Genomic DNA, 24,231 nt, shown 5'->3' on the forward strand with positions numbered 1-24,231 from the left:
TGCTAATTTCTTAGTTCCAACTAGTGAGCATCAATGGTCCCATTATTGCCTTATATTTTTCACTCTAAAGTCAGAGACATATTGCTGAAGCTCCTGAGTTCTGATGCTTGTAGTAACTGGAACATGCTCCCTTGTTTTATTACATTAGCACCATCTTTCTGTTTTCTAACTCTTTTAGTGTCTAAGCTTAGCAGGCCTGGAACATGTTCTGTATACTGACTTTGATCACTGCCATAATTAAATTTAATGCCTGTCTACACAAAATTCAGCCCCATTTAACTTCCTGGTCATCTTTAATGCTTGAACTAGGTTCTTTACCTTTTTATTTTCTCAGCTTGCTATGTTTGTTTAAATACTCTTCATGAGACTTAATCACAAAACAATGTGTATGATGTTTTTGTGAGACTTCATTTGTCAGTGCAATTAATGAATCTCTTTGCCTTAGAGTTAGTCAGACTCTTCAGATGAAAGAAATTAGTCACATTCTTCACCAAAATACAATTAAAAACATTCTCTAGACAACATACTGAAATTCTTCTCTTCTAATATCTCTTGGGCCAGTTAGCACAATTCAAATAACTCACAGCAACAAAGACTTCCACATTCCTTCTAGGATAGCCCATCAAGCCCCACTTAAAGAATTCCAGTGCTTTGCAAATTCAAAGTCTCTAAATCATCATTCTTCCAAACAAAAGCATCATCAGGCATATCACAACAATACCCCAGTCCTTGGTACCAACTTCTTTCTTAGAGTTTTACTCATGAGAACAGACGCCATGATCAAGACAAGTTCTATAAAAAACAGCATTTAATTAGGTCTGGCTAACAGGTTTAGAGGTTCAATTCAGTAACATCAAAGGCGAGAGAGCATGATAATATCCAGGCAGGCATAGTACAGGCAGACCAGAGCATTATACATCTTCATTTGAAGGATGCTAGCAGAATATTGGCATCCAGGCAGCTAGGATAATAGTCTAATAGACCACAAAAAGAGTGACACATCTACTCCAACAGGGCCATACCTTCTAATCCTGCCACCCTCTGGATCGAGCATATACAAAACATCATAATATACTTTACAGTATTATGGAAAACAAATTCACAATCTGGCAGAGACCATAGCTGGCATACATTGGATATCTATTCCCATCCAGAAGCCTCCCAGTTACTTCCTCCAAAATTAACAGAAAATTGACTCTGCCTAACAGAAAGGCTTACACAGAAATATGCAAAAAGTATCCTGTCAAAAAGCCGCATAAGTGTAATTCCTGTATGATGTACAAATGTAATATTAACTTACTTTTTTGCAGAACTCATTGATCAACTCAATGTATGTACATGTTGCTAAGGTAGATTCTGAGGTTATATGTTAATATCTGACCCTATAAAATTGAGCACAGACTTAATAAACAGTTCTAAAATCACTAGCCTTTAAAGACCATGGACCTATTCTGAAAGAACATCAGTTTTCACAGTTTTTTTGTATACCTGGTGCCCATCTATGACCTATAGAGCTTGTTGATGTGCTTGTCTTTGCATCTATGAGTGTTTCTTGTGCTTGTTTTGTGTGTGTGTGTGTGTGTGTGCTTTTATGATTTTTTGAATATTATTCTAGTCTGTTTGCTCTTCTTTTATCATATCAATTTTTGTGTGTATAACTTTGCCATATCCTCAAGTGCTCATTCTTTAAGTCTCATGTCTTTGTTTAAATTGTTCTCAATGTAATTAGAAGTCAAGCCTGAAAGTATTTAAGAATAAGGCACTTGTCATATTGTAAGGTGTTATGAAATACACCTTACATAATAAAATGTGTGGGTTTTAGCCTCTCTTATTATCTCTGTCTCTCTGCCTCTGTCAATGTCTCTCTGCCTCTGTTTCTGTCTCTGTCTCTGTCTCTCTGTACATTTTCATTTGTTTGTTTTTCTTTTTTCTTTATTTATTTTTATTAGATATTTTCTTTCTCTTCACATTTCAAATGTTATCCCCTTTCCTGGTTTTCCCTCTGAAAACCCCATATCCCATCTGCCATTCCCCTATTTCCTAACCCACCCATTTTCACTAACTTGTCCTGGCATTCCTCTATACTGGGACATCTATCCTTTTCAGGACCAAGACCCTATTCTCCCTTAAATGTCCATCATCTTCTACATATGCAGCTGGATCCTTGGGTTCCTCCATGTCTACTCTTTGGTTGGTGATTTAGTCCCTTGGGAGCTCTGGAGTATACTGGTCCATTCATATTGTTGTTCCTCCTATGGGGCTGCAAACTCATTTGGCCCTTTCTCTACCTCCTTCATTGGTAACCTTGTGCTCAGTTCAATGGTTGGATTAGAGCATCCACCTCTATATTTGTCAGGTACTGGCATAGTTTCTCAGTAGAAAGCTATATCAGGCTCCTGTCAGCACATGCTTGCTGCCATCCACAATAGTGTCTGAGTTTGGTGACTGTATATGGGATGGATCCTCAGGTATGGCAGTCTCTGAATAGACTTTCCTTCAGTGTCTGCTCCACACTTTGTCTCTGTATCTCCTCCCAAGTCTGTTTTATTCTCCCTTCTAAGAAACACCAGAGTATCCATATTTTGGTCTTCCTTCTAGAGCTTCTTTTGGTCTGTGAATTATATCTTGGTTATTTCCTGCTTCTGGGCTAATGTGCATTTATCAGTGAATGCATACCGTGTGTGTTTTTTTGTGATTGGGTTACCTCATTCAGAATGGCATTTCGGGGAGGCTGATTCCGCCAGAAGATCTTTTACTTTTCAGAATAGTTTTTGCTGTCATGGGGTTTTGTAATTGCAAATCATTCATAAATTGAACTCTATGAAGAATTGAGTTGTAAATTTGATGGGGATTGCATTGAATGTGTATACTGCTTTTTGCAAGATGGATATATTTATCCTGCCAATCCATGAGAAGACCAAAATGTGGATATTTTGGTGCTTCTTTGAACAGGGATCAAAATACCCATGGGAGGAGATTCAGAAACAAAATTTAGAGCAGAGACTGAAGGAAAGACCATTTACCAAATGCCTCACCCAGGGAATCCATCCCATATACAGTTATCAAAGTCAGATACTATTATGGATGCCAAAAATCTCTAGCTTACAGGAGCCTCGTATAGCTGTCTCATGAGAGGCTCTACCAGTGTCTGACATACACACAAGTTGATGCACACAGTAACCCAATGGACTGAGCATAGGGTCCCCAGTTTAGGAACTAGAGAAAGGACACAAGGAGTAGAATGGATTTTTCAGCCCAATAGGAGCAACAACAATATGAACCAATCAGTATAACCAGAACTCCCAGGGACTTAATCACCAACGAAAGAGTAGACACGGCAGGACCCAGTCCTTAATTTCTTTCTCAACCTGTTTATTCTTTAAGTAGAGGAAGGCTATTTATTTGTTTCAGTTAATTTTATATCCGACATATTTTCTGAAGTTGTTTATCTACTGTAGGATTTCTCTGGTGGACTTTTTGGTGTCACTTAATTATGCTATCATATTATCTGCAAATAGTGATTGTTTGACTTCCTCCTTTCTAATTTGTATCCCTTTGACCTCCTTTTGTAGTTGAATTCCTCTAGCTATAACATCAAGCACTATATTGAATAGACATGGAGAGTTAGGGAAGACTTGTCTAGTCCCTCATTTAAGTGGGATTGCTTCAGGTTTACCTCCATTTAGTTTGATGTTGGCTACTGGTGTGCAGTATATAGCTTTCACTATGTTTAGCTATGGGCCTTGAGTTCCTGATCTTTCTAAGACTTTTAACATGGAAGGATATGAATTTTGTCAAATGCTTTTTCCACATCTAAGGATATAACCAAGCATTCTATTTTCTTTGAGTTTGTTTATGTAGTGGATTAAATTCATGGATTTCTGTATATTGAGCCATCCCTGTATCTCCTGGATGAAACCTACTTGATCATGGTGAATGATCCTTTTGATATGTTTTTGTAATCGTTTGGCAAGAAAATTATTGCATATTTATGCATGTATATTCATAAGGGAAATTGATCTGAAATTCTCTTTCTTTGTTGGGTCATGGTGAAGTTTTGTTATTGGCGTTACTGTGACTTCATTGAGCAAGTTGGGCAGTCTTCCTTCTGTTTCTATTTTGTGGAATTATTTGTAGAGTATTTGAAATAAGTCCTCTTTGAAGGCCTCATAGAATTCTGCACCAAAACCATCTGGTCCTGTTTATGGTTAGGGAGGGTGAGGGGTTGGGAGACTTTTTAAATGACTTCTTCTATTTCTTTAAGGGTTATGGGGCAGTTTATGTGGTTTATCTTTTCCTAATTTAACTTTGGTATTTGATATCTGTCTAGAAAATTGACCATTGTATCCAGATTTTCCAGTTGTGTTAAGTATAGGCTTATTTTCTTTTTATTTTTTGTTGTTTCTTATTTTGTGGGTTACAGTCCTGAGGCCTCTGGTGGGAGCCCTCAGATCTCTTAGCTTCCGGATCCAGATCAGCCTGGGCAGCAACACCACATATCCAGGTCCTGCAAGAGGCAAGTGGGGCTTTTGGGCGGCCAGCTGGGAGAAGTCAGTATGCTCTGGTGAATCCAGCAGGCCCCGGACAGGAGCCTTCAGGTACCTGCTTTGGGATCTGAACAGCCTGGGCCACAGCACTCGGTCTCCAGGAAGTGCGGGACACCTGGTGTGCATCCAGAGGCAGTCTGGGAGCACACAGCTTGCTTCAGTGACAGGGAGCTTAGGTTCCAGTCCTGAGGCCTCTGGCGGGAGCCCTCAGATCTCTCTACTTCCACGCCCAGATCAGCCTGGGCAACAACACCACATCTCCAGGTCCTGCAAGAGGCAAGAGGGGCTTCCAGAAGGCCAGCTGGGAGACGTCAGTGTGCTCTGGTGAACCCAGTGGGCCCTGGCAGGAGCATTCAGGTGTCTGCTTTGGGATCTGAACAGCCTGGGCCACAGCACTCGGTCTCCAGGCAGTGCAGGAGGTAAGCTGTGCACCAGAGTCCCCGTGGGAAGGGGCAGCTTGGACTGGTGAGTCCAGCATTGACAAGACCAACTAACACCATTGAGAACTAGATGGCAAAAGGCAAACACAGGAGCATCACTAACAGAAATCAAGGCAATATGGCAACATCTGAACCCAATTCTCCTTTACCAGCATGTCCTGGATACTCCATCACACCAGTAAAACAAGATTTGGATTTAAAATTACTGGTCATGATGGTGGTACAGGAACACATGAAGGACATACTTACAGAAATTCAGGAGAAAATGGATCAAAAGTTAGAAGCCCTTGCAAGGGAAACACAAAAATCATTGAAAGAAATCCAGAAGAATACCAAAGCCAATAATGAGGAAACACAAAAAACACTTAAAGAAATACAGGAGAACTTTGGTCAACAGGCTGAGATCAAGAAAGGGGAAACACAAAAATCTCTTAAAAAATTACGGAAAGCACAAACAAGCAAGTGAAGGAGCTAAGCAAAACCATCCAGGATCTAAAATCAGAAGTAGAAACAACTAAGAAAACTCAAAGGGAGATAACTTTGGAGATAGAAAGCCTTGGGAAGAAATCAGGGGACATAGATGCAAATATCAACAACAGAATACAAGAAATAGAAGAAAGCACCTCAGATGCTGAAGATACCATAGAAACCATGGAATCAACAGTTAAAGAAAATGCAAAATGCAAAAAGCTTGTAACCCAAAATATCCAGGAAATCCAGGACACAATGAGAAGACCAAAGCTAAGGATTATAGGCATAGACGAGAGTGAAGATTTACAACTTAAAGGACCAGCAAATATCTTCATTAAAATTATGGAAGAAAACTTCCCTAACCTAAAGAGAAAGATGCCCATGAATATATAAGAAGCCTACAGAACTCCAAACAGACTGGACCAGAACAGAAATACGTCCCATCACATAATAATCAAATCATCTAAATGTACTAAACAAAGAAAGAATATTAAAGGCAGTAAGAGAAAAAGGCCAAGTAACATATAAAGGAAGACCTATCAGAATCACAGCAGACTTTTCACCTGAGACTATGAAAGCTAGAATATCTTGGGCAGATCTCATGCAGACACTAAGAGAACACAAATGCCGGGCAAAACTACTTTATCCAGCAAAACTCTCAATCACAATAGATGGAGAAACTAAGATATTTCATGACAAAACCAAGTTTACCCAATATCTATCCACAAACCCAGGACTACAAAGGATAATAGGAGGAAAACACCAATACAAGGAGGGAAACTTCACTCTGGAAAAATCAAGATAGTAACCTTTCATCAAACCCAAAAGAAGTTAACCAATCAAATTTAAAAAATAACGTCAAAAATGACAGGAAGTAACAATCACTTAATATCTCTTAACATCAATGGACTCAATGCCCCAATAAAAAGACATAGACTAGCTGACTGGATACGTAAACAGGACCCCACATTTTCTTGCTTACAGGAAACACACCTCAGGGTCAAAGACAACAACTACCTTAGAGTAAAAGGCTGGAAGACAATTTTACAAGCAAATGGTCTCAGGAAACAAGCTGGAGTAGCCATTCTAATATCACATAAAATTGACTTTCAACCCAAAGTCATCAAAAGAGACTCTGAGGGACACTTCTTGCTGGTCAAAGAAAAATACAACAAGAAGAACTCTCAATCCTGAACATCTATGCTCCAAATGCAAGGGCACTCTCTCTTTCATAAAAGAAACTTTATTAAAGCTCAAAGCACATATTGTACCTTACACAATAATCGTGGGTGACTTCAACACTGCACTTTCCTCAATGGATCGATCAGGAAAACAGAAACTAAACAGGGACACAATGAAACTAATTGAAGATTTGGACCAATTAGATTTTATATATATATATATATATATATATATATATATATATATATATATATATATATATATAAAACATTCTATTCTAAAGCAAAAGAATATACCCTTTTCTCAGCACCTCATGGTACCTTCTCCAAAATCGACTATATAATTGGTCACAAGACAGACCTCAACAAATATAAGAAGATTGAACTAATCCCATGCCTCCTATCAGATCACTATGGAGTAAAAGTGATCTTCAATAGCAACAAAAACAACAGAAACCCCACATACACGTGGAAACTGAAGAATAATCTACTCAATGATACCTTGGTCAAGGAAGAAATAAAGAAAGAAATTAAGGCTTTTTAGAACACAATGAAAATGAAGACACAACATACCGAAATCTATGGGATACAATGAAAGCAGTGCTAAGAGGAAAACTCATAGCCCTGAGTGCCTCCAAAAAGAAAATGGAGACAGCATACACTACCAGCTTAATGACATACTTGAAAGCCATGGAACAAAAAGAAGCTATTTCACCCAGGAGGAGTAGAAGGAATAAAATCATCAAACTCAGTGCCGAAATCAATCAAGTAGAAACAAAGAGAACCATACGAAGAATCAACAAAACCAGGAGCTGGTTATTTGAGAAAATCAACAAGATAGATAAACCCTTAGCCAGACTAACCAAAGGGCACAGAGACAGTATCCAGATTAACAATCTTAGAAATGAAAAGGGAGATATAACAACAGAAACCGAGGAAATTCAAAAAATCATTAGATCCTACTACAAAAGCCTATACTCAAGACAACTGGAGAATCTGGAGGAAATAGACAGTTTCCTAGACAGATATCCAAAACCAAAACTAAATCAGGATCAAATAGATCAACTAAACAGTACCATAACTCCTGAAGAAATAAAAAGGGTCATAGAAAGTCTCCAAACCAAAAAAAGCATGGGACCAGATGGCTTCAGTGCAGAGTTCTATCATACCTTCATAGAAGACCTAACACCAATACTCTGCAAGCTATTCCAGAAAATAGAATCAGAAGGAACTCTACCCAACTCATTCTATGAAGCCACAATTACGCTAATACCAAAACCACACAAAGATGCAACAATGAAAGAGAACTTCAGGCCAATTTCTCTTATGAATATTGATGCAAAAATACTTAATAAAATTCGTGACAACCTAATCCAAGAACACATCAAAATGATCATCCACCATGATCAAGAAGGCTTCATACCAGGGATGCAGGGATGGTTCAATATAAGGAAATCCATCAATGCTATCCACTACATAAACAAACTCAAAGAAAAAAATCATATGATCATCTCATTAGATGCAGAAAAAGCATTTGACAAAATCCAGCATCCTTTCATGCTAAAAGTATTGGAAAGAACAGGAATTCAAGGCCCATACCTAAACATCTTTAAAGCAATATACAGCAAACCGGTAGCAAACATCAAACTACATGGAGAGAAACATGAAGCAACCCCACTAAAATCAGGGACTAGAAAAGGCTGTCCTCTCTCTCCATATCTTTTCAATATAGTACTTGAAGTTCTACCTACAGCAATTAGACAACATAAGGAGGTCAAGGGGATACAAATTGGAAAGGAAGAAGTCAAATTATCACTATTTGCAGATAACATGATAGTCTACTTAAGTGACCCGAAAACCTCCACCAGAGAACTCTTACAGCTGATAAACAACTTCAGCAAAGTGGCTGGTTATAAAATCAACTCAAGCAAAACAGTTGCCTTCCTATACTCAAAGGATAAGCAGGCTGACAAAGAAGTTAGGGAAATGACACCCTTCAAAATAGCCACAAACAATATACAGTATCTTGGTGTGACTCTAATCAAACAAGTGAAAGATCTATATGACAAAAACTTCAGGTCTCCGAAGAAGGAAATCTAAGAAGACCTCAGAAAATGGAAAAATCTGCCATGCTCATGGATTGGCAGGATTAATATAGTTAAAATGGCCATCTTGCCAAAAGCGATCTACAGATTCAATGCAATCCCCATCAAATCCCAACTCAGTTCTTCACAGAGTTAGAAAAAGCTATTCTCAAATTCATCTGGAATAACAAGAAACCCAGAATAGCTAAAACTATTCTCAACAACAAAAGAAATTCTGGGGGAATCAGTATCCCTGACTTCAAGCAATACTACAGAGCAATAGTGTTAAAAACTGCATGGTATTGGCACAGCGACAGACAAGTGGACCAATGGAATAGAATTGAAGATCCAGAAATGAATCCACACACATATGGTCACTTGATCTTTGACAAAGGAGCCAAAAACATCCAGAGGAAAAAAGATAGCCTTTTCAACAAATGGTGTTGGATCAATTGGAGGTCAACATGCAGAAGAATGCGAATGGATCCATTCTTATCTCCATGTACTAAACTTCACTCCAAGTGGATCAAGGACCTCCATGTAAAACCAGACACACTGAAACTAATAGAAAAGAAACTGGGGAAGACAATTGAGGACATGGGCACAGGGGAAAAGTTCCTGAATAGATCACCAGTAGCTTATGCTTTAAGATCAAGAATTGACAAATGGGACCTCATAAAATTACAAATTTTCTGTAAGGGAAAGGACACTGTTAAAAGGACAAAATGGCAACCATCAAAATGGGAAAGGATATTCACCAACCCCACATCTGATATAGGGCTAATATCCAATATATAGAAAGAACTCAAGAAGTTAGAACCCAGGGAACCAAATAACCCTATTAAAAAATGGGGTACAGATCTTAACAAAGAATTTTCACCTGAAGAAATTCGGATGGCCGAGAGGCACCTTAAGAAGTGCTCAACATCATTATTCATGAGGGAAATGCAGATCAAAACAACCCTGAGATTTCACCTTACACCAGTCAGAATGGCTAATTTCAAAAACTCAGGAGACAGCAGGTGTTGGCGAGGATGTGGAGAAAGAGGAACACTCCTCCACTGCTGGTGGGGCTTTAAGATGGTACAACCACTATGGAAATCAGTCTAGAGGTTCCTCAGAAAACTGGACATGAGACTTCCAGAGGACCCTGCTATACCTCTCCTGGGCGTATACCCAAAGGATTCCCTGGCATGCAATAAAGACACATGCACCATTATGTTCATAGCAGCCTTATTTATAATAGCCAGAAGCTGGAAAGAACCCAGATGCCCCTCAAAGGAGGAATGGATTCAGAAAATGTGGTATATTTACACAATGGAATGCTACTCAGCAATTAGAAACAATGAATTAACAAAATTTTTAGGCAAATGGTTTGATCTGGAAAATATCATCCTAAGTGAGGTAACCTAATCACAAAAGAATACACATGGAATGCAATCTCTGATAAGTGGATATTAATTAGCCCAGAAGTCCTGAATACCCAAGGCACAAATTGCATAACAAATGACTCCCATGAAGAAGTATGGAGAGGGTCCTGATCCTTGAAAGGATCGATCTAGCATTGGAAGGGAATATAAGGACAGAGAACAAGAAGGGAGGTGATTGGAGAATGGATGGAGAGAAGAAGGTTTATGGGACATATGGGGAGGGGATATCCGGGAAAGGGGAAATCATTTGGAATGTAAACAATGAATATAGAAAATAAAAATATTTATTTTGTTAATTTGGATATTGTCTCTGTGCTCTCTGGTTATTCTGGCTAAGGATTTATCTATCTTGTTCATTTTCTCAAAGAACCAGCTTCTGATTTTTCTGATTTTTATTTAGTTATTTTTGTCTCTACTTGGTTGATTTCAGCCCTACATTTGATGATTTCCTGCCATCTATGCCTCTTGTGTGTATTTGCTTCATTTTGTCCTAGAGCTTTCAGGTGTGCTGTTAAACTGCTAGTGTATGCTCTCCATACTTTTTTGGAGACACACTCAGTGTCAGGACCTACAATGGGACAAGCTAACATGCTAGCAGATGATCATCCTGAAATGGCCTGCTTCAGATTATTATATAATCTGTGACAGGTGAGCCCTCTTTAAGCAAGGCTGTGAGGGACTAATTTTAGGAAAGATTCCTGCTATTAATATGCTTTTCCTGTTATTATTAAACATATATAATAATCAACAAGAATAGCATACCCCCTTGGAGCAGATCTCTGCATATTCACAAAGATGTACTGTCTTATAGAGATGCTATGAAGACAAATAGAATACTTAAGTTTTAATGATGATCCTACAAGAATTCCTAAAATTATATCTGTGATTATTAGGCTCTTTTATAGTGGAACTGCTATTAGTCTAAATAGTAATTAGAACTCTGTCAGTGCCCCAAGTATCACCAGTTAATTGCTCTTATATGGGAACCAGATTTTCTCCTACTCAGAGCACATTCCAAGAGGTTGTAAAACAATTAACCAAAGGTCATAAAAAGAGAACTTATTGTTTAGTATAGGCACTAGGACAGAGGATAAAATATTGATTGGGTTTATCTATGCAAAACTTCACTAATAACGTAGTTGTGGTTTTAAACCTTCTGTGAACCTGTAGAACTAGGACAGGTGATAGATGTTTAGCTAATTACTTCTAATGAATATACATGCAAGTATTCTCTGTTTCCAACTTCTATTTCAATTTATGATTTGACTTTTTCTGTGATCTTGTAATGAACTTTCTAACATGTAATCATGTATTCTGAAATGTTTATGGGCAAAGGAAAAAGACAAGAGTCAGAACAGATTAACTTATGGCAGAGGAAGGAACTGAGGTGAGAATTGAGCTGAGAAAGGAATTGAACTGAGAAGTTTTTGATCAGAAAAGAACAAGATTAGAAGGAGAATGCAGAGTGGAATAACTTAGAAACAATAGGTAACATAAGAAAATTAAGAAAGCAATTTGCAGAATGCATAGAGAAAGAGGAAAAATTAATATGCTGTGGAGAGCAGTAGGAGCAGGTAGGCTTCTCTTTTTCATGGGACAGAACAGGTCCCATTGTAAGGTGAAGTCAGGCTTAGTCTTAGTAAAAGGAACAAAGCTTTTGCTCTTATAAACATGAGTTTAATTCACTTAGTATTAAAAGGGAGGAAGCATTTTCTTTTCCTTTTTTCTTTTTCTTTTTTATTAGATATATCCTTTATTTACATTTCAAACATTGTCCCCTTTCCTGCCCCCCTCCCCAGAAATTCCATAGGCAATCTCCCCTCTTCCTATTCCCCATTCAACCTTCTCTTGCTTCCATGTCCTAGAATTCCTCTACACTGCAGCATCAAGCCTTTCCAGGACCAAGGGCCTCTCCTTCCTTTGAGGTACAACACAGCCATCCTCTGCTGCCTATGTGTCTGCAGCTATGGGTAGCTCCCTGTGTACTCTTTGGTTGATGGTTTTGTTCCCGGGGGTTCTGGGAGATCTGGGTGGCTCATCCTGTTGTTCCTCCTAGGGAGCTGCCAACCCATTTAGCTCCTTGGTTCCTTTTGCTGCCTATGTGTCTACAGCTATGGGTAGCTCCCTGTGTACTCTTTGGTTGATGGTTTTGTCCCCGGGAGTTCTGCGAGATCTGGGTGGCTCATACTGTTGTTCCTCCTAGGGAGATGCAAGCCCGTTCAGCATCTTGGTTCCTTTCTCTAGCTCACCCAGTGGCTGTGCTCAGTTCAATGGCTGGCTGAAAGTATCCACCTGTGTATTTGGTGGGCACAAGCAGAGCAGTCCAGGTGACAGATATATCCTGCTCCTGTCAGCAAGCACCTGTGGGCATCCACAAGAGTGTCTGGGTTTTGTAAATTGTACATGGGATGTGTCAATAGATGGGGTAGTCTCTGGATGGTCTTTCCCTAAAACACTGCTCCACATTTTGTCTCTATATGTCCTTCTGTGAGTATTTTGTTCCCCCGTCTAAGAAGGACCAGGGTATCCATACTTTTTTCTTCCTTCTTCTTGGACATATTTTAATATGTGAATTTTGTCTTGGGTATCCCGAGATTCTTGCATAATATCCACATATCAGTAAGTGCATACTGAAGGATGGTAATGAAGGATGAGGAGGCTTAAAGGTGGTAATATAAGGGGTTAGGTGAGAATATAGGTGAGTTAGGTGAGTGTGGCTAGGCGGCGTGGGGGAAGGTGTCCAGGCGGGCCCTTGCCTGGGCACCTCTGCCCCTGAGAGACCACACACACACAGACATGGTATAGAATAGAGTTTATTCAGAATAGGGGATGGGAGTTAGTGGTAGAGAGAGAGAGGGGGAGAGAGAGAGAGAGAGAGAGAGAGAGAGAGAGAGAGAGAGAGAGAGAGAGAGAGAGAGTGGAGGCTGGCCATGACCACGTGGAGGGGGGGGAAGAGCCCCAGGGGCAGAGAGGTGAGAGTATGTGGGAGAGCGGAGAGCAAAGAGGGAGAGGAGGAGCAAGTAGCCCCTATTATAGTGGGCCAGATCTCTGGGGTGGGGCATACCTGGCTATTGCCAGGTAGGTGTGGGTTGGAGCTTACACAAAACCCCAACATATACTATGTGTGTTCTTTTGTGATTAGGTTACCTCACTTAGGATGATATTTTCCAGTTCCACCCATTTGCCTAAGAATTTCATGAATTCATTGTTTTTAATAGTTGAGTAGTATTCCATTGTGTAAATATACCACATTTTCTGCCATCCATTCCTCATTTGAGGGACATCTGGGTTCTTTTCAGCTTCTGGCTATTATAAATAGGGCTGCTATGAACATGTGGAACATGTGTCCTTATTGCATGCCGGGGAATCCTCTGGGTATATGCTCAGCAGAGGTATAGCAGGGTCCTCTGGAAGTGTCATTTTCAGTTTTCTGAGGAACCGCCAGACTCATTTCCAGACTGGTTGTACAAGCTTGCAATCCCACCAGCAGTGGAGGAGTGTTCCTCTTTCTCTACATCTCACCAGCACCTGCTATCCCCTGAGTTTTTTATCTTAGCCATTCTGACTGGTGTGAGGTGAAATCCCAGGGTTGTTTTTATTTGCATTTCCCTGATGACTAAGGATGTTGACCATTTGTTTAGGAACTTCTCATTTTATATTTATCAGGTGAAAATTCTTTGTTTAGTTATGTACCCCATTTTTAATAGGTTTATTTGGTCTCATTTTCATATTTAACCCATGATATCCCTCTGTCTTCCATTGGGAACTTTCAATAAATCTCTCCTGACTTGATAACCACTTTTATTTCATTAACTAACAACATACTGTGTCAAATCAATGCTGTGCATATATACATATGTATGTCATTTAGTAGTACATTAGGAACACCTAGAATCCTTTCAAAGAAAAAGTGAGTACATTTTCATCATCAATTATCAAATGCCAATAGATCCAAAACTTGTCTTTGTTCTTGGATATCCCTCACTAAAATGTGTTATAACATTTTAAAAATATGGTTACTCCTTGTTTAGTGGGTAAAGCATAGAACACATGCACCGAGGTATATGAGTTAACATGAGAGAGAAATATTTGAATTCTGCCTCTCTGTTTATACGATGTTGATCCAAGCAATCAAAATTATATAGCAAAATTTACAAGTAAACACACTTGCTACTCAGTAATTTCATATATCCACGTGCTTTAATTTTGGCATGCTTGATTTATTCAAGTTTTGTAGCGTTAACTATAACTGCTAATAGTTCCTGGGCACAATGACCCTGGGCAGTCCAGACACTGCATGGAGTGATTCTCATTATAGGTCTCTAAAGTTCAGACCTTACGTCTGGGTATTTATTTTTCATTATCTAATAGTTTTTTCACCAATTTTCTATTTTTTTTTTTAATACAGGACTACTTCAGCACTGAGATTAAAACTAGTTCAGCTTCTAAGAGACCAGTCAAGTCCTGAACTGCTTCAACATTTTAATTGTTTATATGTATAGTATCACTCCTGTGTACCATTAATATGTAAGCCTTTTCACTATGTCTACTAAACATTGTAAGGTAAGTGATTCACCCTCTGAACACAGGTGCTTTGCTCCAAGTGTAGTCTGGTGACATCAGGAAAGATTGATGTTATCCGCTGCCATTGTGTTTTTAGAAATCGGAACTTCAAGTGCTGGCTCCAACTGTAAGCAAGGAGGAACTTGCTTTCAAGAGAGATGTTATACTGATACTGGCACAACTTCAGATAGCTGATGCATAGATCCCCATCCCCGGGTAAACTGGAGCCATTTGTATCTCCAGTAGAACTCTATAAACACTGAAGTTACATGGATAAGTTTTTTTCTTAAGCCAGACAATCCAACTTCAGTTTAAGCTCTGAAAAACACACTTTCATGAGCTCATGTGACCAGCAGATGGCACAATGAGGCCACAAATCCCTATAGAAAGATGAGGTGGATATGCAGGGGACAATGTGTCCTCTGTGGTTTTCTTTATTGTGTATTAATTGATCTGCACTGTGGTGATTAACGTGATGTCTCCATGCTCAAATACAATAAAGATTCCTTGTCAAGCAGTTCACACTTTATGTTAATTTGTTTTTGTTCAGTTTTCATAACTATTTGAAAAAAAAGTGATACAACATGTTCTAATAACGAATTTCCCCACCCCACCCCCAAATATTTCCAGGTCTTTGTACCTCTGAATTCCTGAAACTACATACCTTTTTTCATTCTGAACATAAGCAAAAAAACACAAACAAATAAAAACAAAAAAAAAAAAAAAACAGAAAGAAATTTAAAGGGGTATTAAAAACAAGCAGAACCAAAACAAACAAACAAACAAACAAACAAAAAACAGAAAGAAATTTAAAGGCGTATTGAAAACAAGCAGAAACAAAACAAAACAAAAAAACAGAAAGAAATTTAAAGGGGTATTAAAAACAAGCAGAAACAAAACAAAAACAATCAAAAATCAAGACACACAAATATAGCAAGCTAAAGTGAGAGGAAGAGAGAGAGGAGGAGAAAGAGGGAAGGGAGAGGGAGAGGGAGAAGGAGAGGGAGAGAGAGAGGGAAGGAGGGAGGGAGAGAGAGAGATAGAGAGAGAGAGAGAGAATGACAACTTTGTAGCAATAATATATAGGCAAAATATAAATGAAACAAAAAGGAGGTGAACAAGAAAATATTAGCAAAATGCCTGCAAAAATAACATTGAGTTCATTTGTTCATTTTCTGGCTATCAACTGCTAAGCATGTCTTCATGATTAATTGTGCTTAACATTCCCTGTGAGTCTCCACTTGAGAAGTCTAATTATTCCTTTACATGTTAGTGCCAGTTATGATTTTTGTTGGTTAGGACTGAGATCCTGTGTCCATTTTTGTATCCCAACTTGTGGATTTTATTTGGGTTGACTTGTTTCAGGCTCCATGCCTGCAGTCACAGTCTCTGTGAATTCATATGTGCATCAGTCCCATTGTATCTGGAAGACATTTTCCTTGAAGTCCTGCAACTGCTCTGGCTCTTATAATCTCAATTTTAAAATGCTCTACTCTCCATTTTTATCTCTATTTCACAATGTAACATTTGTAAAATTCTCATATTCCACTCTCCCATTTCTAGACACCCAGCTTCTAAAATTAAATATACCAAAAAATATTAAAATCTTGTAACATGTATGAATGAGAACATAAAGAACTTGCTTCATGGACATGGGTGACCAATTTAGTATATTTTTTCCTGTTACATATATTTATAAATCAGATAATTCTTGCTTTATCACTGAGCAATATTCACTTTTCTATACAATTTGTCCTTTTATATTTATGCTTTATTAGAAATCTGCAATGATTCCTTCCTCTATATTGTTAAAAGATCATGAATAACATGCTGTGAATAAACTTCAATGTATGAGTTACCTTACAGTAAGATGTAGAGTCATTTGAGTAGATGTGTGAGAGCGTTATTTCTTGGAAACAACATAATTTTATTCATTATATTTTTAAGTGTTCATAGAAAGGCTTCATCCCAGGCAAGTGTAACTAAAGACCCTTTTTAGAGATGATATAGGCCCTAGTTGTATTGCTAAGGGTCATATTGTCAAACTGCCTTATAAATATTTATGTTTATATCCAGTATACTGTCTGAGCCTTGGTCACAGAGGCTCATTTGTGCTATATGCATTTAATGACTGATGAAGACATTCAGGAGTAATCAGAGTGTTGAGAATGATTGACAGAGTATTCAGCAACAGGTAATTCAATGATACCAACCTCTTACCCCAGAGTCAAAGACCATCATGAAACATGGAAAAGAATATAACATAGAGACAATCGTGTTAAAGGACATGGAATCTTATCTCCAGGGATTTAACTGTTCTTAGAGCACATATGAACTCTCAGTATCTATATTTACCAGCAAAAAAGCATACTAATCAAACCAGTGAAAATTGCCACATGAGAGACCTCAAAATTACTGAGCAGGTAAAGATGTATACTGGGAAGCTTTGCCATGGGAGGTACTCTTAGGTGACCACAGCAAGCAGAAGGTCTTTTGGTATTTGTTGACTAATGGGCAAAATATAATTTCTTTTTTGTTGAAGATTTTTGGAGGTTCACTCTACCAGTGATGACCCTATGTCTATATAAGTAGTACTAATAAAACTAACTGTGTCATTAGTTATTGAAACAGAAGAGGTCAGGATGTTAGGAAAGAGACTTATTGGAAAGTTCCAGAAGGAACATCAGGGACCTAGTGGTGGTAGATTGTGTTGAGAATCTTAAGAGTGGTGGTTGATCATAGTATATTCATATATGATTAAAAAATTTCAAAGAATAAAAGTCCTTATAAATATGTAAATAACAACTTTACATATGCATACTGTTTTCATACATATATATTTTGTACAATGTGCCTTTTCCTTCTGCACAGTTTTGTTCTTCCTATTTTCCTATTATTCTATGGTACAATTGGTACATTATCTTGTATTTGAATATGTACTTGTCTTTTACTATGAGAAATATAAGAGTAAACAATAAGGGTCACACTTAATGTGTGTGATTTTGTGACTGTATTAATATAGTTATATATCATAGCATACATATTTTTTCCAAAAGCCATGTAAATTTCTTCTTCATTTCTGGTCAAAAACATTTTATATATATTTTGCTTAGTGATAAAATCATTCATATATACATCTCTAGCTTATATCTATAATTTTGTTAATCATTATAGTGTTGTAATAATCATAGATGTGTAAATATTTAACTACATTTATATTTATTCATTTTACTTGATTTTGAAGTATATGACCTGTATGAAAGGTAAATATTACTTTCATTTATATAAAAATATTCTAATTCTTAAAAGTTAGCCATTTGGGGAATTCATCATCAAAATCATCATCATCATCACAAAGCACCATCTGTAAATACACGTGATAACATTGTCGCAAATTAGAGCAGCAGACTCAGACCATGAATGCATTGAGAGCTTAGTCCCTGAAGTTACATCCACAACACATAACCAGGATTCAGGGATGGTGTATGGGATGCACTTCCTCAGAGAAGATTAGGACATGGACTTGAATATTCTGCTACCAGACACACATGCCTTTTCAGTCCTTCGTCTCCAGTTCTTCTCTAGTTGGACTAGGTTCTTACCTAAGAAGTAACTGCTCATGAATATGTAAATTCATTGAATCTATGGCAGTAAATACAGGGATGTCCACACCGTGAAAGCAACCTATGGTCGGTGTCCTCTCTGCAGTCCCTGAAAACACTGACTATAACCATGGAATGGAGCTGGGTCGTTCTCTTTCTCCTGTCAGTAACTACAGGTAAGGGGCTCACCAGCTCCAAATTTGAAGAAGAGAAACAGCATGGGATGGCATTGACATCCACTCTGCCTTTGCCTCCACAGGTGTCCACACACAGGTCCAGCTACAGCAGTCTGGGGCTGAGCTGGTGAAGCCTGGGTCTTCAGTGAAGCTGTCCTGCAAGGCTTCTGGTTACACCTTCATTAACTACTATATGCACTGGGTAAAGCAGAGACCTGGACAGGGCCTGGAATGGATAGGATGGATTGATCCTGAAGATGGTCGTACTGGATACAATGAGAAATTCAAAGGCAAGGCCACAATGACTGCAGACACATCCTCCAGCACAGCCTACATGCAACTCAGCAGCCTGACTTCTGAGGACTCTGCCGTCTATTACTGTGCAAGACACAGTATTGTAACCACATCCTGGGTGTGTCAGAAACCCTGGAGAAGCAGGAAGCTGCACTAGGACTGAGATGGCTTAAAAAATAATCTTTAGACCTTCTCAGAAATTCCAATTTTGGATATTTATTTATTGCTTTCTCCTCATAGTCCTACAGTCCTTTTGTCATCTTTGTAAATGCCTATCTATTAATAAAGTGATGCTGGACAAGGATGAACCTAGAGTTTACCATACCTTGTCAATCTCTTCACCAATGACCACCTCCATTGACATTTTTCTTATTCTATAAACCAATTAAAATGGAATAGTATGGTGATACATGATAAAAGTTTCACTTTATCCTGAGAGAATAGAACATTTTTGTATTGTTGGGAATAATGTATAATATGAGTTTGACCTATAAAATCCAAATCACCTACATCTGGCCAAACAAACACTCCTTCAAAGTCTTAAGCAATATGTGATCACTGGTGTGTTTCTACATGTTGCCATGTGTTCTCAAAAACATTCCCATCTCTTAGAATGTGTGGAATATTTATATTAGAATATTTATAGAAGGCATAGACAGGCATACAAATATAATACTGTAGGTTGTTCAAAATACTCCTAAATCACTTTTCTGCAAGATCCATTACCATCACATTTTATCTACCTGTTAAATTATGTAGGTTCTGAGAATATATATAAGTGTTTGATCCCATATTTATTTCCTCTGAGATGCAATAGTCATCCCCACAGTCACTAGCCCTTTTAAAACATGGACCTGTACTGATACAGTATCAGCAATCATAGTTCATTGCCTATCTGTTGTTCAGCTTTGTTCTGTAGAGTATTTGTGAATGTGTGTCTCTGCATCCACATGTGTTTCTTAAGTTTGTTTTTAGTGACTTCTATTCTGCTTGTTTTGTGTTATTCACATTTGTTTATGTTTTCTTTATAAACCTTTATTTTTTCTTTTTTATTGTCTTTATGTACTTTATGTTTTCTAAATAAATAAATAAACAGAATCAAGCAGGTATAAGATTTGGGAATATTGCGGAAGGGAAATCAGTATTCACAGTACATTGCAGGAACAAATGTATTTCCAATAGAAATAGAAAAAAAGAGAACTTTAAAAATTTAATAAATAAATCATTCTGATAATATCTTTGTTGTGTATCTATCTCATATGCTCAAGTGCCCATACTTTACGTCTCATGTCTTTGTTTCAATTGTTCAAAGTGTAATCAGAACTCAGGCATGAAAGTATTTAAGGATAAGGCACTTGTCACATTCTAATGTGTTGTGAAATATTTAAGTAAAACATGTGGGTTTATTTCTCTCTCCCTCTATTTATGTCTCTGTCTCTGTCTCTCTCCCCATCTCTCTAACTCTTAAGTCTCTCTCTGTGTGAGTGTGTGTGTATTTGTATGTATTCTCATTTGTTTACTTTTCATTTTATTATTTTTAGATTCTGTTTTTTAATTTTATAAAGAAACTGTATAGAGGTGGGAGAAAATGACAACAGAATTGGCTAATGGAAACCAGTAATCAGAATATATTGCATGAAGCCATCTATTTTCAATAATACATAGAAGAAATAATTGTAAAATATAAACAAAAATGTCTAATATCTGTTGTGTAAATTTCTCATATGCTCCAAAGTATCATGACTTTGTTTAAATCTTTAAAGTGTATTCAAAATCCAGGATGACAAGGCATATGTAAAATGTGTCATTCTTAGGTGGTGTAATATACATAAATACAATGTTTGGGCTTTAGACTCTCAATCTCTCTGTCTGTGTGTCTTTCTGTCTCTCTGTCTCTCTCTGTCTCTCTCTGACTCTCTCTGTCTCTCTGTCTCTATCTCTCTTTGTTTGTGTGTGCACATTAGTGTTTTTTTTTTAGTAATTGATTTTTCCATTATTAATCTCTAGGGATACAGAACAATTTGTACTAGGAAATATTTGATTTCTTAAGTATGTTCTTGCAGATGTCATAGAAGAAAACACACCATGTGAAAGTGAGAATGAGAATGTTGTGCACATTGACTTTGTCAACCTGGTTTGGACTTTGCAGAGTCAGAGCACAGATCGTTCATTTTAGATATATTTTAATTAATAATGTAAATCGGAAAGTGAACTACAGATTCAATGCAATCCCCATCAAAATGTCAAATCAATCCTTCATATGGTTAGAAAAAGCAATTCTCAAAGTCATCTGGAAAAACAAAAAACCCAGAATAGCGAAAATTTTCATAACAATAAAAGAACATCTGGGGAAATCAGCATCTAGAATCTCAAGCTGTGCTACAAAGCAATAGTGATAAAAACTGATTAATATTGGCGTAGTGACAGGCAGGGGGATCAATGGAACAGAATTGAAGACCCAGAAATGAACCCACATGCCTATGGTCACTTGACCATTGACATAGGAGCTAAAACCATCCAGTGGAAAAAACAGAGAAATTTCTTTTTTATTAGATATTTTCTTTATTTACATTTTAAATTTTCTGAAATTTCTGGTTTCCCCTCTGAAAAAAACCCTATCCCGTTGCTTCCTTCCCCCTACTCACCTACTCACACACTCCTGCTTCCCTGTCCTGGTATTCCCCTATACTGGGGAATTGAGCTTTCTCAGAGCCAAGGGCCTCTCCGGCCTTTGCTGTCCAACAAAGACATCCTCTGCTACATATGCAGCTGGAGCCATGGGTCCTTCCATGCGTACTCTTTTGTTAGTAGTTTTGTCCCTGGGTACTAGTTGGTTCATAGGGTTGTTTCTCCTATGGGGCTGACTTCTCCCTATGCTCCTTGGGTCCTTTTTCTTGCTCCTCCATCGGGGACTTTGTGCTCAGTCCAATGGTTGGCTCAGAACACCCACCTCTGTATTTGTCTGGTACTGTCAGAGCCTCTTAGGAAACAGCTGCATCAGGCTCCTATCAGCAATCTCTTGTTGGCATCCACATTACTGTCTGGGTTTGGTGACAGTATGTGGGATGGATCCCCAAGAGCAGCAGTCTCTGGAAGTCCTTTCCTTCCATTGTTGCTCCACACTCTGTCTATGTATCTCCTCCCATGGTTGTTGTGATCTGCCTTATAAGAAGGACCAAAATATCTACACTTTGGTCTTACTTCTTAAGCGTCATGTGGTCTGTGAATAGTATCTCATAAAATTACACAGTTTCTGTAAGGCAAAGACACTGTCAATAAGAAAAGACAGCAACCAACACATTTGGAAAATATCTTGACCAATCCTATATCAGATAGATGGATAATATCCAATATATACAAAGAAATCAAGAAATTAGACTCTAGAGAACCAAATAACCCTATTAAAAATATGATACAGAGATAAACAAAGAATTCAAAACTGAGGAATATTGAATGGATGAGAAGCACCTAAAGAAATGTTCAGCACTTTCAGTCATCAGGGAAATGCAAATCAATACAAGTCTGATATTCCTCGACAAAACCTTGAGAAAGGCTAAGATCAAAAACACAGGACACAGCAGACAGTGGGGAGGATGTGGAGGAAGAGGAACACATGTCCATTTCTGGTGAGACTGCAAGCTGGTATGACCTCTATGAAAATCAGTTTGTCAGTTCCTCAGAAAATTGTACATAGTACTACCTGAGTATCCAGCTATACCACTCCTGGGAATATACCCGGAAATTCTCCAATATGAAATAATGACACATGCTCTACTATATTCATAGTAGCCTTATTTATAATAGCCAGAACCTGGAGGAACCCAGATAAGCCTCAACAGAGCAATTGATACCAAAAATGTGATATATTTACACAATAAAATTCTACTCAGCTATTAAAAACAATGAATTCATGAAATTCTTTGGCAAATGGATGGAACTAGAAAATACTATCCTGAGTGAAGTTAACACAATCACAGAGGAACACACACAATATGTACCCACTGATAAGTGGATATTAACCCAGAATCTCAGAATACCTAAGACACAATTCACAGACCAAATGAAGCTAAAGAAGAAGAAGAAGAAGAAGAAGAAGAAGAAGAAGAAGAAGAAGAAGAAGAAGAAGAAGAAGAAGAAGAAGAAGAAGAAGAAGAAGAAGAAGAAGAAGGAAGACCGAAGTGTGGATACTTTGGTCCTTCTTAGAATGGAGAATAAAATATCCATGGGAGGAGATACAGAGACAAAACATGGAGCAGAGACTGAATAAAAGACTATCCAGAGACTGCCCCACATGTGGATTAATCCCATTTACAATCACCAAACCCATACTCTATTGTCGATGCCAACAAATGCTTGCTGACAGAAGCCTGATATAGCTGTCTCCTGAGTTGCTCTGCCCTTAACTGACAAATACAGAGGTGGATGCTCTCAGCAAACCATTGGACTGAACACAATATCCCCAATGGAGGAGATACAGAAAAGACTGAAGAAGTTTAAGGACCTTACAGCGCCATAGGAGGAACAACAATATGAATCAACAAGTACTCCCAGAACTCCCAGGGACTAGACTACAAACCAAAGTGTACATGTGGAGGGAACCATGGCTCCATCTACACAAGCAGCAGAGAATGACATCAAAGGAGGAGAGGCCCTTGTGCCTGGGAAGGCTTGATGCCCCAGTATAGGTGAATGCTAAGACAGGGATTCTGGAATAGGTGGGTTGGTGAGCAGGGGCAGGGGGTGGGGGGATGGGATAGTGTGTTTTGAGAGGGGATATGAAATCTTATCCCAGGAAAGGGGATAAGATTTGAAATGTAAATAAAGAAAATATCTAATAAAGATTTTAAAAAATTAAAATGAAGAAAGATAAAAGACATAAATTTTGTATAAAATTTGTAAAAAAGATGAAACACGCACACTTAAAATGCACCCCTGTAACCATGATATGTATTCCAAAGACTTGTGCATTAAAATTAATGCAGAAAACAATGGCAGTAAATATCAACCAAAACACTGTTGAGTTTAATTTGTGTTGGCCTTCTACTCTTATACGGGCATCCATCATTTAATGTAGTTAATAAACCCAATAATGCTCCATCAGAGAAAGCTAATTTTTCTTTGGACACGAATGTCAATTCCTACCACTTCTTGCTTAATGGTGAGAACCTGTGGCCATGTCCTTCTATCAGCACTAGGTCTTCAATTGGATGGAGTCTGTGCATACCCTGTGCATACTCTCACCATCTCTGTAGGTTCACATGTACATGAGTAATGTTATGTCTGGAAGTATGTTTTTTTTTTTGTGAAATACACTGTCCTCCCATGCAGGTACCTCTATTCAATGATTTGTACATTAAACCAAAATTCAAAGCTCACCCCTGTGCTTTCTACTCAGCTTTCTGCAGGTGTATAACTCACATAACCATAGAGCATGACAAGAACC

The 24,231-nt window shown here is 38.1% G+C and overlaps 2 gene segments (V, D, J or C); both read left to right on the forward strand.

Annotated features, from left to right (window-relative positions):
* Positions 1–24,231, forward strand: part of LOC127687769 (Ig heavy chain V region 3-like) — a 906,657-nt gene that overhangs the window by 782,598 nt on the left and 99,828 nt on the right.
* On the forward strand, positions 18,377–19,136 carry LOC127686814 (Ig heavy chain V region 186-1-like). The segment is given in 2 exon segments: positions 18,377–18,494; positions 18,578–19,136. Coding segments are annotated over 2 exon segments (414 nt in total).

The sequence above is a fragment of the Apodemus sylvaticus genome, chromosome 6, assembly GCF_947179515.1.
Source record: "Apodemus sylvaticus chromosome 6, mApoSyl1.1, whole genome shotgun sequence".
Taxonomy (NCBI): domain Eukaryota; kingdom Metazoa; phylum Chordata; class Mammalia; order Rodentia; family Muridae; genus Apodemus; species Apodemus sylvaticus.